The sequence below is a fragment of the Myxine glutinosa genome, unplaced genomic scaffold (genome assembly GCF_964187855.1).
Source record: "Myxine glutinosa unplaced genomic scaffold, kmMyxGlut1.1 SCAFFOLD_773, whole genome shotgun sequence".
In the NCBI taxonomy this organism is placed as follows: domain Eukaryota; kingdom Metazoa; phylum Chordata; class Myxini; order Myxiniformes; family Myxinidae; genus Myxine; species Myxine glutinosa.
Genome location: NW_027616868.1, coordinates 1,787 through 18,096, shown reverse-complemented (window position 1 = coordinate 18,096; position 16,310 = coordinate 1,787). Strand labels below are relative to the sequence as shown.

At 51.7% G+C, this 16,310-nt stretch overlaps 1 protein-coding gene across 1 annotated transcript in view; it reads left to right on the top strand.

The window, feature by feature from the left end:
- The window catches only part of LOC137439244 (ARF GTPase-activating protein GIT1), a gene marked incomplete at its 3' end in the record, with an annotated part of 128,344 nt that extends 113,336 nt beyond the window's left edge, over window positions 1-15,008 (top strand). The window contains 4 exon segments of the mRNA XM_078768964.1: window positions 7,655-7,727; window positions 12,422-12,520; window positions 14,634-14,744; window positions 14,869-15,008. Of these exon segments, the coding sequence (XP_078625090.1) occupies window positions 7,655-7,727; window positions 12,422-12,520; window positions 14,634-14,744; window positions 14,869-15,008 (423 nt within the window).
- Window positions 15,009-16,310: the final 1,302 nt, after the last annotated feature.

Sequence of the window (16,310 nt, the reverse complement as noted above, 5' to 3'; positions counted from 1 at the left end):
TAATTTGAGACTAATTTGAGTAGGTGATGGCAAACCACCCAGCATAATTCTTGCCATGACACATAGGAAGCAATGACACTCTGTCCGCAGAGTATTGATATTACAAAGATCTCATGTAAACAGAAGCATAACTATAGGAATGTAAGTTTTAGATAAAGTCTACATGATGCTCCTTTGGGTAAAACCTTTTAATTTCACATCTGTAAAATTGTTTTTGCACAAAACTTCTCATTTCTGGATTAAATTGGTTAGGCTTGCAGTTTTTAAGCCGTTATTTTTTTTTTTTAATGATCAAGTTTGAAAAGTTGTGCCAATAAAAGTAAATTAATATTCATCATGACTGCCAAAGGATGTTGTGCACTATAGTAGTCTGTCTGCCAAAATGGGAGTTCCTGACTCATAAAGGTCCTTTTGCACTACATTTTAGCATCTAAATAATGCTATTGCAAAGAGGCATCCCAGGGTGGAGTATCTCCATTTTATCAATTTAGCCATTTACGTTTCCAGCCCAATCTGCCCAGCCGGGGCGGTCAACTTCTGGGCCAGGATGGTCAAAGGAATCGTTGTAATTGTGTTCTCAAATTTTATGACATGTTGCTAAGGGACATGTTGTTGCATCCACCCCTGCCCTTTTCCATCCTCACTAACTTCCCTCCACCTACCCTCCTTCACAAGCACAAAAGCAAACACACAAATACACACAAACACACACACACACATACACACACACACACACACACACACACACACACACACACAAAAACGCACACACAAATGCAAACAAAAAAACACAAACACAAAAACACGTACATACAAACACAAACACAGCCGCATTGTTGAGCTACTTTTTATTATTTATTTAATTCTGAATCGAAAAGCTGATATTGTAGGAGCTGTGCTCCCACGTCAATCGGAAGAATGGACGCGACAAAAAGCTGGAATTCGTCCGAGTTTCTTTATTGTCACAAAACAACTCGGGTACTCTGAAAAGCCCGTTTATCGGGCAGCAATATATATACACACATTATCCCGGAGCGTTTGCCCGGGAAAGGCGAGAGGGGCGTGGCCGGGCGGCCTGGCAAGTCGAGGGCGGGCATGCCCGGCCACGCCCGGGGGTCCCGGCCGAGGCCTGGCAAGTTGAGCACGGGCCTGCCCTGGCGTCCTGGACGAGCCCGGCATGGTGATCGCTCCGCGTCCTTGGTCGGTGCAAGGCGATTGTGTAAACCCAGCGGTAGCCGCTACACACATCCCCCCAGAATCGACTTGCACCGGCAGGGTCAATTTGAGGGGGGTCCTGATGACCCGGCCAAAGCGACCCCTGGCGGGTCGTGGGGGGGGGGGGGGGGTCCGGTGTGGTGGTGGGCGGTCGAGTGGGGGGCACCGTGGACGGGGGGCGGCCTCGCCGCGGCGGAAGGGCCAACCGTGGCGGTTGGTCGATGTCCACGTGCGCTGGTCCACCGCAATCCGGTCCGACCTGCCGCCGATGTAACGAATGACTTGTCGTCCTGTCGCAGGACCCGGAAGGGCCCGTCGTACGGCGGCCGGAGTGGCCCCCGATGTGCATCATGATGCACAAAAACGTACTCCGCTGTGCGAAGCGCTGGGGGGACGTAGGACTGGGGGTCACCGTGGTGGGATGTTGGCACGGGGGCAACCCGTCGGGCGGCCTCCTGGAGGTCTGAGCGCTGGTGAGCTGCGGACCAGGGACTGGTAGCGTCGGGCACGAATTCGCCCGGGACGCGTAGCGCCTGGCCGTAGACAACCTCGGCGGTGGATGCCCGGAGGTCCTCCTTGGGGGCCGTGCGGAGGCCCAAAAGGACCCACGGCAGCCGGTCGGCCCAACCGCCGTCTTGAAGGCCAGCCATGAGCGCGGCCTTCATGGAGCGGTGGAATCGCTCGCACAACCCGTTGGCTTGGGGGTGGTAGGCCGTAGTACGGTGGAGCTTGACCCCCAGGTTGCGGGCGACCGCGCCCCACAGCTCGGAGGTGAACTGCGGTCCGCGGTCCGACGAGATGTCCGCCGGTGCGCCGAAGCGGGCGACCCAGGTGGCGATGAAAGCCTGCGCCATGTCGGCGGTGGTGGTGGAGACGAGGGGAACGGCCTCCGGCCACCTGGTGGTCCTGTCCACCATGGTGAGCAGGTGTGTGAACCCCCGTGATGGGGGGAGGGGGCCCACCAGATCCACGTTGACGTGGTCGAAACGTCGTTCGGGCACGGTGAAAGGTGCCAGCGGGGCCTGGGTGTGTCGGTGGACCTTGGCCTGTTGGCAGGCTGTGCAGGTGCTGGTCCAATCGCGGACGTCCCGTCGAAGGCCGTGCCAGACGAATCGCGCCGACACCAGCTTCTGGGAAGCTTTCCGGCCCGGGTGGGAAAGGCCGTGGAGGGAGGCGAAGATGCGGCGTTGCCAGGTAACGGGCATGATGGGGCGAGGCTGGCCTTGGGAGACGTCGCAGAGCAGGACAGTGTCCGCAAAGGGGATGTCGGCCAGGCGGAGGCCCGTGTCCGCCGCCCGGAGGGCTTGCACCGTGGTGTCGGTGGTTTGGTCCGCCGCCATAAGCGCGAAGTCCACGCCAAGGTGGACCGCGTTCGCGCTGGCCCAAGAAAGACAGTCGGCCACGGCGTTGTTTTTGCCGGTGACGTGCCGGATGTCCGTGGTAAACTCCGACACGGCGGAGAGGTGGCGCTGTTGGCGGGCCGACCACGGCTCCGTGACCTTGGCCATTGCGTAAACCAACGGCTTGTGGTCGACGAACGCCGTGAAGGGTCGGCCCTCCAGGAGGTGGCGGAAATGGCGAACAGCCAGGTGTAGACCGAGGAGCTCACGGTCAAACGTGCTGTATTTGAGCTCGTTCGGCCGGAGCTGCCGGCTGAAAAAAGCGAGTGGCTGCCAAACCCCGTTCACCCATTGCTCATGTACGGCGCCCACCGCGTAGTCGGAGGCATCCGTGGTGAGGGCGATGGGAGCGTTGAGCACCGGGTGAGCGAGCAGTGTTGCGTCGGCGAGGGCCCGCTTTGAGCTTTGGAAGGTCGCGTTCATTGCTGCGGACCAGACGATGTCGTGCTTGGCCGGCTTGCCCCTGAGGGCTTCGTAGAGGGGCCGCATGAGTTGAGCAGCGCGGGGCACGAAGCGGTGATAGAAATTCACCATTCCCAGGAATTCCTGCAGGGCCTTAATGGAGCGGGGACGCGGAAACGTGGTGATGGCCTCGACCTTGGTTGGCAGCGGCACGGCCCCGTTCTTGGTGATGTGGTGGCCCAAAAAATCAACGGCCGTTGTGCCGAAGTGGCATTTGGCCGGGTTGACGACGAGGCCGTGCTCGCTGAGGCGCCCGAACAGTGTTCGGAGGTGGAGGAGATGCTCGGCCTGGGACGTGCTGGCGACGAGGATGTCGTCCAGGTAAACGAAGAGGAACGGCAGGTCACGCAGCACGCCGTCCATCAAGCGCTGGTACGCCTGAGCCATGTTCTTGAGGCCAAACGGCATCCGTAGGAATTCGAATAAGCCGAACGGCATGATGACGGCCATTTTAGGGACGTTGGCCGCCCTGACAGGTACCTGGTGATATCCCCGTATGAGATCGATTTTTGAAAAAATGACCCGTCCTGCCAGACGGGCGGAGAAGGCTTGGATGTGCGGGATCGGATACCTGTCGGGGGTGGTAGCATCGTTAAGGCGGCGGTAGTCGCCACATGGGCGCCAGCCACCCCCTGGCTTTGGGACGATGTGTAGTGGCGAAGCCCACGCGCTATCTGAGCGCCGCACGATGCCGAGGTGTTCCAAAGCGTCGAACTCGGCTTTGGCCACGGCGAGCTTGGCTGGGTCGAGGCGGCGGGCTCTGGCGTAGACCGGCGGGCCCGTGGTTGGTATGTGGTGCTCAATCCCATGTCGTACTGCGACGGCCGAAAACGTCGGCCGTGTGAGGGCCGGGAACTCCGTGAGCAGGCAAGCAAACTCGTTCGCCCCTGGGAGGGCGCATGCCAGCTCGGTCGGAGCGGAGTTGCTCAATGTGCATACCAGGGAGCTGAAGGTCTCGGCGTTGATGAGGCGACGCCGTTGGACGTCCACCAGCAGTCCGTGTGCGCAGAGGAAGTCGGCGCCTAGCAGAGCCATGGGCACGTTTGTGGTTACAAACGTCCAAGTAAAGCATTGGCCGCCGAAGCAGAGGGTGACGTTGTGCGGGCCGAAGGTGCGGATGGCCGATCCGTTGGCCGCAACCAAGGAGGGGCCGCAAACCGCGGACTGCCTGTCCTGATCAGAGGCGGGTATGACGCTCAGTTGGGCGCCGGTGTCGCACAGGAAGCGCCGTCCGGACGCTTTGTCCGTGATGAAAAGTAAGTTGCCCGTGTGGCCGGCGCTCATGGCTGGTAATGAACGCCGGCCCGGCCGTTTCCCGGCCTGCCGAAGGTGCACGGGGGTCGGCATGTCCGGGTCTTCTGTCCGAACCTGGCATGATAGTAACACCACGCTCGGTCAGGTGGAGGCCCCGGTCGTCGTGCTGGAGGTGGTCGGCTCGGCGTAGCAGCCGCCAATTGCGTCGGCAGTTCGGTCGTCGACCGTGCCGGGTGCTCGGGCGCCATGGGCGTTGCGTCGGACGGCGGTGGGCCCCAGGTCGCTGCTGCAATGCGTTGGCCTGCCGCGGAGATCTTGTCGGCTTCCCTGGCGAGGGCGCGGGGATCCGTGATCGTCGTGCTCGCCAGGGCGAGGCGTACCGGGCTAGGCAGCTGACGGAGGAACAGCTCCCGGAACAGGAATGCCGGAGAGTGCTCGCCGAGCAGCGAAAGCATGTAGTCCATTCGCTCGGACGGGCGCGTGTCGCCGAGCTCGGGCAGGTCGAGCAGGCGCCGTGCGCGTTCCGCCGATGGGAGGGCGAAAGCGTCGAGGAGGAGCTTTATAATCGCGCCGTATTTGTCAGCGGCTGGCGGGCTCTCGAGGAGGCTCAGGGCGCGGGCCGCGGTGGCTGAACCGAGCGCTGCTACCACATGGTGGAAGCGGGTGTCGTCGGCCGTGATGCCTCGCAGGGCGAACAGGGAGTCCGCCTGGGCGAACCAAACCGCTGCGTGAGCCTCCCAGAAGGTAGGCAGTTTAAGGGCAACTGCCGTGTCCATGTCGGTAGGTCACCAATGTAGGAGCTGTGCTCCCACGTCAATCGGAAGAATGGACGCGACAAAAAGCTGGAATTCATCCGAGTTTCTTTATTGTCACAAAACAACTCGGGTACTCTGAAAAGCCCGTTTATCGGGCAGCAATATATATACACACATTATCCCGGAGCGTTTGTCCGGGAAAGGCGAGAGGGGGCGTGGCCGGGCGTCCTGGCCGCAGCCTGGCAAGTCGAGGGCGGGCGTGCCCGGGCGTCCCGGCCGATGCCTGGCAAGTTGAGCGCGGGCATGCCCGGGCGTCCCGGACGCGGCCTGGCAAGTCGAGAGCGGGCGTGCCCGGGCATGCCCAGGCGTCCCGGCCGATGCCTGGCAAGTTGAGCGTGGGCCTGCCCGGGCGTCCTGGACGAGCCCGGCATGGTGATCGCTCCGCGTCCTTGGTAGGTGCAAGGCGATTGTGTAAACCCAGCGGTAGCCGCTACACAATGTGGTTAAAATTTAAACATTTCCATGCAGTCAACATAGCATTTTAAATATAGCAGAGCAGGCCGACGTTGTCATCTTTTCAAAACAAAACAATACAAAACCAATTCCAATACAAAACAGCATCGTTTTAACGACTTCATTAACAAAACTTCATTTTCAGCGTCTGCGAAAATGATCTATATAACAGAACTGATATTTTCATTGGAAGTTTGGTAGTCGCATACTTTATGGTCCGGCTGTTTCACATGCGTCCTTTGTCCTTCCTTTAATGTGATGATTTTCCTTTAGTCTATATTTTTTATCATATTGACTCCAAGCCTTTTTGTCAAAATCTTTCCAGTGCTCTACTTGTTCTCGTCTCCTTTGTATTCCAGCCTGTTTTCCTCAATCATTTCCATGTATCCTGTCATATGAATTTTACCTTTGATCACCCTCCACATTAGATGTTGTTTCAATAAGAGCTCTTCTCATTTTGTTCAACCCAATACGATCTGCTCTTTTCACACTGCAGGTCCGTTTTAGGTGGTGAAGTGCTTCCAACATTGGTATAAATCCTCGTAACAATGGATGTGTGACATATTGCTTTTAAAAAGAGGGTCACGTAATCACCTTATTTCTTTGATGAAGAAACTCAAAAATAGTTTAATGTATTGTGTGTACCTACAAATTGTAGCTTTGACAATTATAAGTTTGGAACGGCAGGTGGATATATAGATTGTGTTGATGCAATCATCTGTGAGCTTTTATAGACTATTTAACTTCATTATTGCATTTATTTTTACGTTTTTTTTAACGTTTTTTTTTAACGTTTTCTGTGAGCGTTTTTTTGTTTTTTTTGTTTTTTTTGTTTTTAATAGCCTGGTGTTGGGCTAGCGGCTAGGGTGCCGGCTTAGGATCCTAGGATCCTGGATTCGAATCCCGGTCGATCGCTGAATTAACGCCAGGGGGTTGACTCAGCCTGTCATCCTTCCGAGGTCGGCTAATTGAGTACCAGTTCACTGGTAATTCCCTGCTTGTCGTAAAAGGCGACAAAAAGGGTTGGCGGCAGGAAGGGCATCCGGCCGTAAAACATTGCTTCAAAAAGGGGACCGAAAAACAACAACAACCACGGTCCCCGAAAAAGGCCAACCCCAGCTTTGCGGGGAAAAATGGCCTCTAAATGTTGTTTTTTTTTTATTGCTGTTTTTTTTGTTTTTTTTGTTGTTTTTTGTTTTGTATACAAGATCGAGGCTAGTGTAAGAGCTCACATTAATCAAAAAAACATAAATGGACACATAAAATATGTAATAAAGGGATTAATAAAGGGACACTGCGAGGACGTCCAGAAAATACGTTTATAGTTTACAGTTTAAGTTTACAAGTTTACAATTTGTAGACTTGGGATAGGTTGCTGCCTGCCAATCTGAAGGATGAGGGATATGATGGCAGAGGGTTTTACCTTTTTGTTGCCATTTCACAACTGATCATAACGCAAGTTGACGCCAAGGGATATATTTGTTTATGATATTCAGAATTTCTGTTTTTGTCGGGGTATTAAGGGTGTCGATGAAGCCTGCAGTGTCGTCATCTTCATAACTGTCTGCAAAGATGACCCTGTGCCTTCTTCGTCGTTTTTGACGTTGGATTGAGCCTCAATCTCGCAGTGATCGGTGGTGGACACATTATCTTGAATGTAGAAAAGCTCTCCCGATTCCAAATTCATTTTTCCTCTTGGAGTGAGCCGCGCTTGGAGATTTGCTGCTTATCATGAATTTTCATTTACATGACGCAGATATTGACCGTTTTTAAACAAGTTTTAAAACCTAGCAGTAGCAGCGACGAACGAACAGGCCCGACCAGGAAACACGGACCAATACGGCCTTGTTTAATAATTGTAAGAACAAACAGCTGGAGCAACACGAACGCTAAACAAACTTTACACTTTAGTTTTAAAGGGGGAGAAAAAAAATAAAACAAAAAATAAAAACAACGAAACCGGAAATGTACAAGCCTTCCGGGAATTGTTAGTCCAATTGTTGTGTTAGTTTATTTTTACCTTTTGTCAATTATTCCTGTGCTTTCTTTTTATAGCTGAGCAACCGGCTGTTTGAAGATCTGGCAATGGATGTGTATGACGAGGTGGACCGCAGAGAGGTGGATGCAGGTATATGAAACAGCTAGTATCAAGCTATCGTAACAATAGGTGGATTGCAACTGGGCGTGGGCACTGCTTTCCATCCTGCGACTGGGTGTGGGCACTGCTTTCCATCCTGCGACTGGGCGTTGGCACTACTTTCCATCCTGCGACTGGGCGTCGGCACTGCTTTCCATCCTGCGACTGGGCGTGGGCACTGCTTTCCATCCTGTGACTGGGCGTGGGCACTGCTTTCCATCCTGTGACTGGGCGTCGGCACTGCTTTCCATCCTGCGACTGGGCGTCGGCACTGCTTTCCATCCTGCGACTGGGCATTGGCACTGCTTTCCATCCTGCGACTGGGTGTGGGCACTGCTTTCCATCCTGCGACTGGGCGTGGGCACTGCTTTCCATCCTGCGACTAGGCGTCGGCACTGCTTTCCATCCTGCGACTGGGCATTGGCAATACTTTCCATCCTGCGACTAGGCATTGGGAATGCTTTCTATCATACGACTGGGTGTGGGCACTGCTTTCCATCCTGCGACTGGGTATTGGCAATGCTTTCCATCCTGCGACTGGGCATGGGCACTGCTTTCCATCCTGCGACTGGGCATTGGCAATGCTTTCTATCATACGACTGGGCATGGACACTGCTTTCCATCCTGCGACTGGGCATTGGCAATGCTTTCTATCATATGACTGGGCGTGGGCACTGCTTTCCATCCTGCGACTGGGCATTGGCAATGCTTTCTGTCACACGACTGGGCATGGGCACTGCTTTCCATCCTGCGTCTGGGCAATGGCAATGCTTTCTATCATACGACTGGGTGTGGGCACTGCTTTCCATCCTGCGACTGGGCATTGGCAATGCTTTCTATCATATGACTGGGCGTGGGCACTGCTTTCCATCCTGCGACTGGGCATTGGCACTGCTTTCCATCCTGCGACTGGGCATTGGCAATGCTTTCTATCATATAACTGGGTGTGGGCACTGCTTTCCATCCTGAGACTGGGCATTGGCAATGCTTTCTGTCATACGACTGGGCGTGGGCACTGCTTTCCATCCTGCGACTGGGCATTGGCAATGCTTTCTGTCATACGACTGGGCGTGGGCACTGCTTTCCATCCTGCGACTGGGCAATGGCAATGCTTTCTATCATACGACTGGGCATGGAAATTGCTTTCCATATTGCGACTGGGCATTGGCAATGCTTTCTATCATATGACTGGGTGTGGGCACTGCTTTCCATCCTGTGACTGGGCATTGGCAATGCTTTCTATCATATGACTGGGCATGGACACTGTTTTCCACCCTGTGACTGGGCATTGGCAATGATTTCTATCATACGACTGGGCATGCGCACTGCTTTCCATCCTGCGACTGGGCATGGGCAATGCTTTCTATCATATGACTGGGCGTGGGCTCTGCTTTCCATCCTGTGACTGGGCATTGGCAATGATTTCTATCATACGACTGGGCATGGACACTGCTTTCCATCCTGCGACTGGGCATGGGCAATGCTTTCTATCATATGACTGGGCGTGGGCTCTGCTTTCCATCCTGCGACTGGGCAATGGCAATGCTTTCTATCATACGACTGGGCATGGACACTACTTTCCATACTGCGACTGGGCATGGGCAATGCTTTCTATCATATGACTGGGCGTGGGCACTGCTTTCCATCCTGCGACTGGGTGTGGGCACTGCTTTCCATCCTGCGACTGGGTGTGGGCACTGCTTTCCATCCTGCGACTGGGTGTGGGCACTGCTTACCATCCTGCGACTGGGTGTGGGCACTGCTTTCCATCCTGTGACTGGGTGTGGGCACTGCTTTCCATACTGCACCTGGGCATGGGCACTTCGTTCCATCCTGCGACTGGGCAGGCACTTCTTTCCATCCTGCGACTGGGCGTGGGCACTTCTTTCCATCCTGCGACTGGGCGTGGGCACTTCTTTCCATCCTGCGACTGGGCGTGGGCACTTCTTTCCATCCTGCGACTGTGCGTGGGCACTGCTTTCCACCCTGCGACTGGGCGTGGGCATTTCTTTCCATCCTGCGACTGGGCATGGGCACAGTTTTCCATCCTGCGACTGGGCGTGGGTACTGCTTTCCATCCGGTGACTGGGCGTTGGCAATGCTTTCCATCCTGCAACTGGGCGTGGGCACTGCTTTCGATCTTGCGACTGGGCGTGGGCACTGCTTTCCATCCTGCGACTGGGCGTGGGCACTGCTTTCCATCCTGCGACTGTGCGTGGGCACTGCTTTCCATCCTGTGACTGGGCGTGGGCACTTCTTTCCATCCTGCGACTGGGCATGGGCACTGCTTTCCATCCTGCGACTGGGCGTCGGCACTGCTTTCCATCCTGCGACTGGGCGTCGGCACTGCTTTCCATCCTGCGACTGGGCATTGGCACTGCTTTCCATCCTGCGACTGGGTGTGGGCACTGCTTTCCATCCTGCGACTAGGCGTCGGCACTGCTTTCCATCCTGCGACTGGGCGTCGGCACTGCTTTCCATCCTGCGACTGGGCGTGGGCACTGCTTACCATCCTGCGACTGGGCGTGGGCACTGCTTTCCATCCTGCGACTGGGCGTCGGCACTGCTTTCCATCCTGCGACTGGGCATTGGCAATACTTTCCATCCTGCGACTAGGCATTGGGAATGCTTTCTATCATACGACTGGGTGTGGGCACTGCTTTCCATCCTGCGACTAGGCATTGGCAATGCTTTCTATCATATGACTGGGCATGGACACTGCTTTCCATCCTGCGACTGGGTATTGGCAATGCTTTCCATCCTGCGACTGGGCATGGGCACTGATTTCCATCCTGCGACTGGGCATTGGCAATGCTTTCTATCATACGACTGGGCATGGACACTGCTTTCCATCCTGCGACTGGGCATTGGCAATGCTTTCTATCATATGACTGGGCGTGGGCACTGCTTTCCATCCTGCGACTGGGCATTGGCAATGCTTTCTGTCATACGACTGGGCATGGGCACTGCTTTCCATCCTGCGTCTGGGCAATGGCAATGCTTTCTATCATACGACTGGGTGTGGGCACTGCTTTCCATCCTGCGACTGGGCATTGGCAATGCTTTCTATCATATGACTGGGCGTGGGCACTGCTTTCCATCCTGCGACTGGGCATTGGCACTGCTTTCCATCCTGCGACTGGGCATTGGCAATGCTTTCTATCATATGACTAGGCGTGGGCACTGCTTTCCATCCTGAGACTGGGCATTGGCAATGCTTTCTGTCATACGACTGGGCGTGGGCACTGCTTTCCATCCTGCGACTGGGCATGGGCAATGCTTTCTATCATATGACTGGGCGTGGGCTCTGCTTTCCATCCTGCGACTGGGCAATGGCAATGCTTTCTATCATACGACTGGGCATGGACACTGCTTTCCATACTGCGACTGGGCATGGGCAATGCTTTCTATCATATGACTGGGCATGGGCACTGCTTTCCATCCTGCGACTGGGTGTGGGCACTGCTTTCCATCCTGCGACTGGGTGTGGGCACTGCTTTCCATCCTGCGACTGGGTGTGGGCACTGCTTTCCATCCTGCGACTGGGTGTGGGCACTGCTTTCCATCCTGTGACTGGGTGTGGGCACTGCTTTCCATACTGCACCTGGGCATGGGCACTTCTTTCCATCCTGCGACTGGGCAGGCACTTCTTTCCATCCTGCGACTGGGCGTGGGCACTTCTTTCCATCCTGCGACTGGGCGTGGGCACTTCTTTCCATCCTGCGACTGTGCGTGGGCACTGCTTTCCATCCTGCGACTGGGCGTAGGCATTTTTTTCCATCCTGCGACTGGGCATGGTCACAGTTTTCCATCCTGCGACTGGGCGTGGGTACTGCTTTCCATCCGGTGACTGGGCGTTGGCAATGCTTTCCATCCTGCAACTGGGCGTGGGCACTGCTTTCGATCCTGCGACTGGGCGTGGGCACTGCTTTCCATCCTGCGACTGGGCGTGGGCACTGCTTTCCATCCTGCGACTGTGCATGGGCACTGCTTTCCATCCTGTGACTGGGCGTGGGCACTTCTTTCCATCCTGCGACTGGGCATGGGCACTGCTTTCCATCATGCGACTGGGCATGGGCTCTTCTTTTCATCCTGCGACTGGGCATCGGTGCTGCTTTCCGTATAAATATTCTTGCGATTGCGATTCCTTCCCCTAAAGCCTTCCTACCCCTAAAACTTGCGATTTTTACCTATATCAGCATTAATCACCTCCCTTCTGAAGCCTGCCTTGATTCACTGTGAGCCGTAATAGTTGATTTTGGATTTGAAATTTAACTTGCTCGAATAATTGCATCGTTATTGGACCAAAATTCCATAGGCAGATCAGAGTAGGATAGGGGACAGGGGGCCGGTAGAGGAAAGAGGAAAGAAGAGCCAGATTAAATTCTCTCTCCACTGTTTTTGTTTTTTGTTTTTTTTGTTTTTTGCTCTGAAAGGACTTTATTGAAAGCAATAACCAGTTTATCCTTTAGCTTTCAAGTATTGTATCACACACACTGAGATGATTCAGTGAAAGGAAATTGGTATCGTTAGGCAGTTTCAGGTTTTTAAAATTTATCTTTATACGATCCTTCTTTGTTCAATATGACTCCTCATGCACCTAATCAGTGCCATCAATCTGTTCTTTCAAAGTTTAAGGCCTTTTAATGTTTGGAGGTTCTAAGAATCCTTTGTTTGTCCTGCAGTTTGGTTGGCTACTCAGTCACACAGCACACTGGTTTCCGAAAGACCAGTTGTTCCTTTCTTGCCTTTAAATCCTGACTACTCATCTCCCAGAAATCAGGTAAGAATGCATTTGTTTTTCCACATCATGTGCACCAAATTAATTTTTTGCACTTGTTTCAATTGTGGGATTGCAAACATTTTGGTCTATGCATGTCAAAAATAAAGCCAAAGTCCTCAGCTTTTGCCATTACAGTCACCGACGTGTTGTCCGGTAGTTTTTTTTTTTTTACAATTGTCTTAATTTATTCCCTCGGAGACTGAATATAGAAGTTTTAAACTTTTTGAATTAAGCATACCTTATTCCATTGACGTTTTGTATTCCATTGATATTTTATCCAAAATATACGTTTTGTATATTCCACAGACTGAATATTCCACGTTTTATGTTCCATCAGGATCTGCATACGGACATGAACCAAAATCTAATCTGCTTGTTCTTGTCACCTCACCAACTCATCCACCAACTTTTGTCATAACTCGTCCACAACTTTTTGAGATATCGTGATATCTTTTAATAGTGAGGAATCACGAAAAACATTTAAAAACTCTCGTATCCGGATTCAGATCGTCCCCGGAATTGAATCGATTTTTCCTCGACACACACCCAACCTGTCCACCAAGTTTCGTCCAAATCCGTCTGTAGCCTTTGGAGATATCATACTATATATCATTTTTGGCCCCATCTCTCAATGGTGAAGAATCACCTAAAAATTATAGTATCCGGATCTGAGTTTTCACCAAAATCTACTCATTTCATCCTTGTCACACACCCAACCAGTCCACCAAATTTCGTCCAAATCCATACACAACGTTTTGAGATATCCTGTTCACAGACAAACACAGAAAGGGGTGAAAACATAACCTCCGTCCACCTTCGGTGTTAGAGGTGATTAGATCTGTATTATTGCTAGGACTTTTAATTGTGATGGTGAATGACAAAATCTATGCTTGCACCACTCTTTAAGGTATTACCCACCTTTAAACACACGCCTGCTTCATCATAATGGAAGCTTTCATACACCTTCAAAGGTAGAATGCTTTTGGAGCTAGATAGCCTCATCCATCAAAAACTTCCTACCGCTAAAGTCCTCTTTCGGTGGATCAAACAGATGAGTCGCACAGTGACAAGTCTGCACTGTACAGGGCAGCCAGCATCATTATCAGCATCAGCATCAGCGTCATCATCATCATCATCATCATTATCATCAGCAGCAGCAGCAGCATCATCATCATCATCATCATCATCGTCATCGTCATCATCATCATCATCATCATCATCATCATCATCAGCAGCGTCATCATCATCATCATCATCATCATTATCATCATCATCATCTGTGCCATTTGAGGGAAAGCATTTTCCCACATAAGAATCTGGCCATTTCCTTTTTATGGCTGATTTCACCTCGTCACAGAAAAAGGTTATTGTCATTCTGTGTATCGATTTCCTTGAATACAACAGAACCATCAATATACAGAATAATTTGTACGTCCAAAATTGAGCGTGAGATTCATATAGATCTCCACATTTTCTGAATGCATGAGTCATATCTGAGATTCATGGAAGTCTGATGTAAAACCTATTTGGAAGCATTCAGTTTCAGGGAATGTTGCAACGATTGCCTGGATGTAAATAAGGCCAAACAGCTACGCCAAGGACTGATTATGCAGCAACCATAAATCGTACAGCTCTGCTTTTGTGAGGGGATTGCTGATTCGCTGAAACGAAGTTGTTTGACCAATCAATAAAGTCTTTAGTGCTTGCCCTCGTTTGCTTGTTTCCATTCGGTCAATGCTTGCCTCCGAGCTGCCTATAGTCTGGATTTGATTCTCGACCTAAGACCCAGGCCCAATTTCAAATTCCTGTTCTGACTTTCTTTCCAATCGGCACTTTGTAGAAATGTTGAATGTGTCAAACGCACCTCAACTAGAGAGGGTGGCCTTTGTCCTGTAATGTCCTGAAATAGACTGTGAGTGGGTGTGGGTGTGCGTGTGTGTGCATGCGTACATACGTATGGACATGCAAAACCTTGTTTCATGGATTGTGCAGAGGAGCTCGCTTGTACTTCTTTACCCTACACCCTCCTCCCTCCTCCCTCCTCATTTTTCATTTTCAAATTCACTGTTTTTCATTTATGGCCACTCGCCTTCCATTATTGAGCATGTTGTGTGGCCGACAAAAACTGGCAAGATTTAACCCACGAGAATTTGCAACACTCATAGTTGACATCCTCAGCGAGGCCAAGCGCAGACAGCATGCATTCAGTAGGAAGAGTGCCAGAGGTATACATATGATCTCACATACATTCACTTCCTGATCTGTCATGTGCAGTTTGATGCACAAAATCCTGATGTGATGTCCTTATTCCATTCCTGCCAATATTGTGTCCCATAATTCTGACCTCAGCAGACGTTGAGCTGGAGGCGGTGAATGGTTGTCTACAGGGAGGCAGCAACGAAATAGAGGAACAGCCAGACTATGATGATGTGCCTTCAGAGGATGATGTCTCCACCGTTTTTACTCTGAACTTCAACAGCCAAGAGCAGGTACGCCGTAAAGTGCATCTCATGGAAAATGACCCTCAATATCTATATATATATAAAGCAGTAAAGTATGTTTGTTTGTTTGTCCTCTTATAACTCGAGAACTACTCATCGCAGAGAAAAACCAAAGGCATATTCGGAATCAGTATGTCTCAGAGCAACTACAGCACACCTTAAATTTTAAAAAACTTCGGCTTTTAAAATTAGCGTATTAGCGCAGAAGCGCTAGCAGAAGAGGGAGGGAATCGAAGGGAGGGAGCGCAGCGCTCCCTCTAGCGCTTCTGTTAGCGTAATGGTGCACAGGCGGTTCTCACTCTTGCACATGCGCAAATGCGCTGTTCCGATGCTTCATGTTCCTGCAAAGACTTTGGCGCATGCGCAAATGACGACACATGGGCCACTGTATGTTCGTTTAATACGTACGCGCTTTGATGGGTGGGGCGTATGGCGTTCATGAAATGGTCGAATGCGGAAGTGCTTGAAGCCGTTGCGAGCGACTCGCACGATCTCTTGTCATGGTCCACAAGATTATCACAGAGACGTGCAGCTTCCAGCATTACGAGATATGATCGAGACCTAACTTTTGAGACCGGTCCCAGCCTTCTAAGCCCCGTGGTTGATTCAGACGACCCCGACAAAGGACATGTTGGATTTTATCGCGAGCCGATTCGAGCGCCGACGTGCCGGCGAACAAAACCAGTCATATCTTTTTAACGCGTGGTTCGATTTTTACAAAATAAACTTTTTCTTGAAGGGCTGAACCGTGCGCTCACAACGATACCGCGTTTGACCCTGGGAGAGCCGTTTTGCGCCGGCAAAGGCGTCTTGTTTTCCGTGATGACCATGTCGTGCTGCATAGATTACCATAAATTATAATATATTACCGGCGGCGCGTTCCGTGACGTCACGGCTCACTTAATTGCAATTATCTCTGGGATTCCTTGGCCGAATCGTACCAACTTCTATATATATAAAGCAGTAAAGTATGTTTGTTTGTCCTCTTATAACTCATCGCAGAGAGAATGCGTTTCTCATCGCAGAGAAAAGCAAAGGCATATTCGGAATCAGTACGTCTCAGAGCAACTACAGCACACCTTAAATTAAAAAAAACTTCGGGTTTTAAAATTAGCGTATTAGCGCAGAAACGCTAGCAGAAGAGGGAGGGAATCGAAGGGAGGGAGCGCAGCGCTCCCTCTAGCGCTTCGCAGCGCCAGCGCTTCTGTTAGCGTAATTAGCGTATTTCGGAACGTTAATTTTTCAACTTCATTATTCGGAATCAGTACGTCCCAGAGAAACTTCGTAATG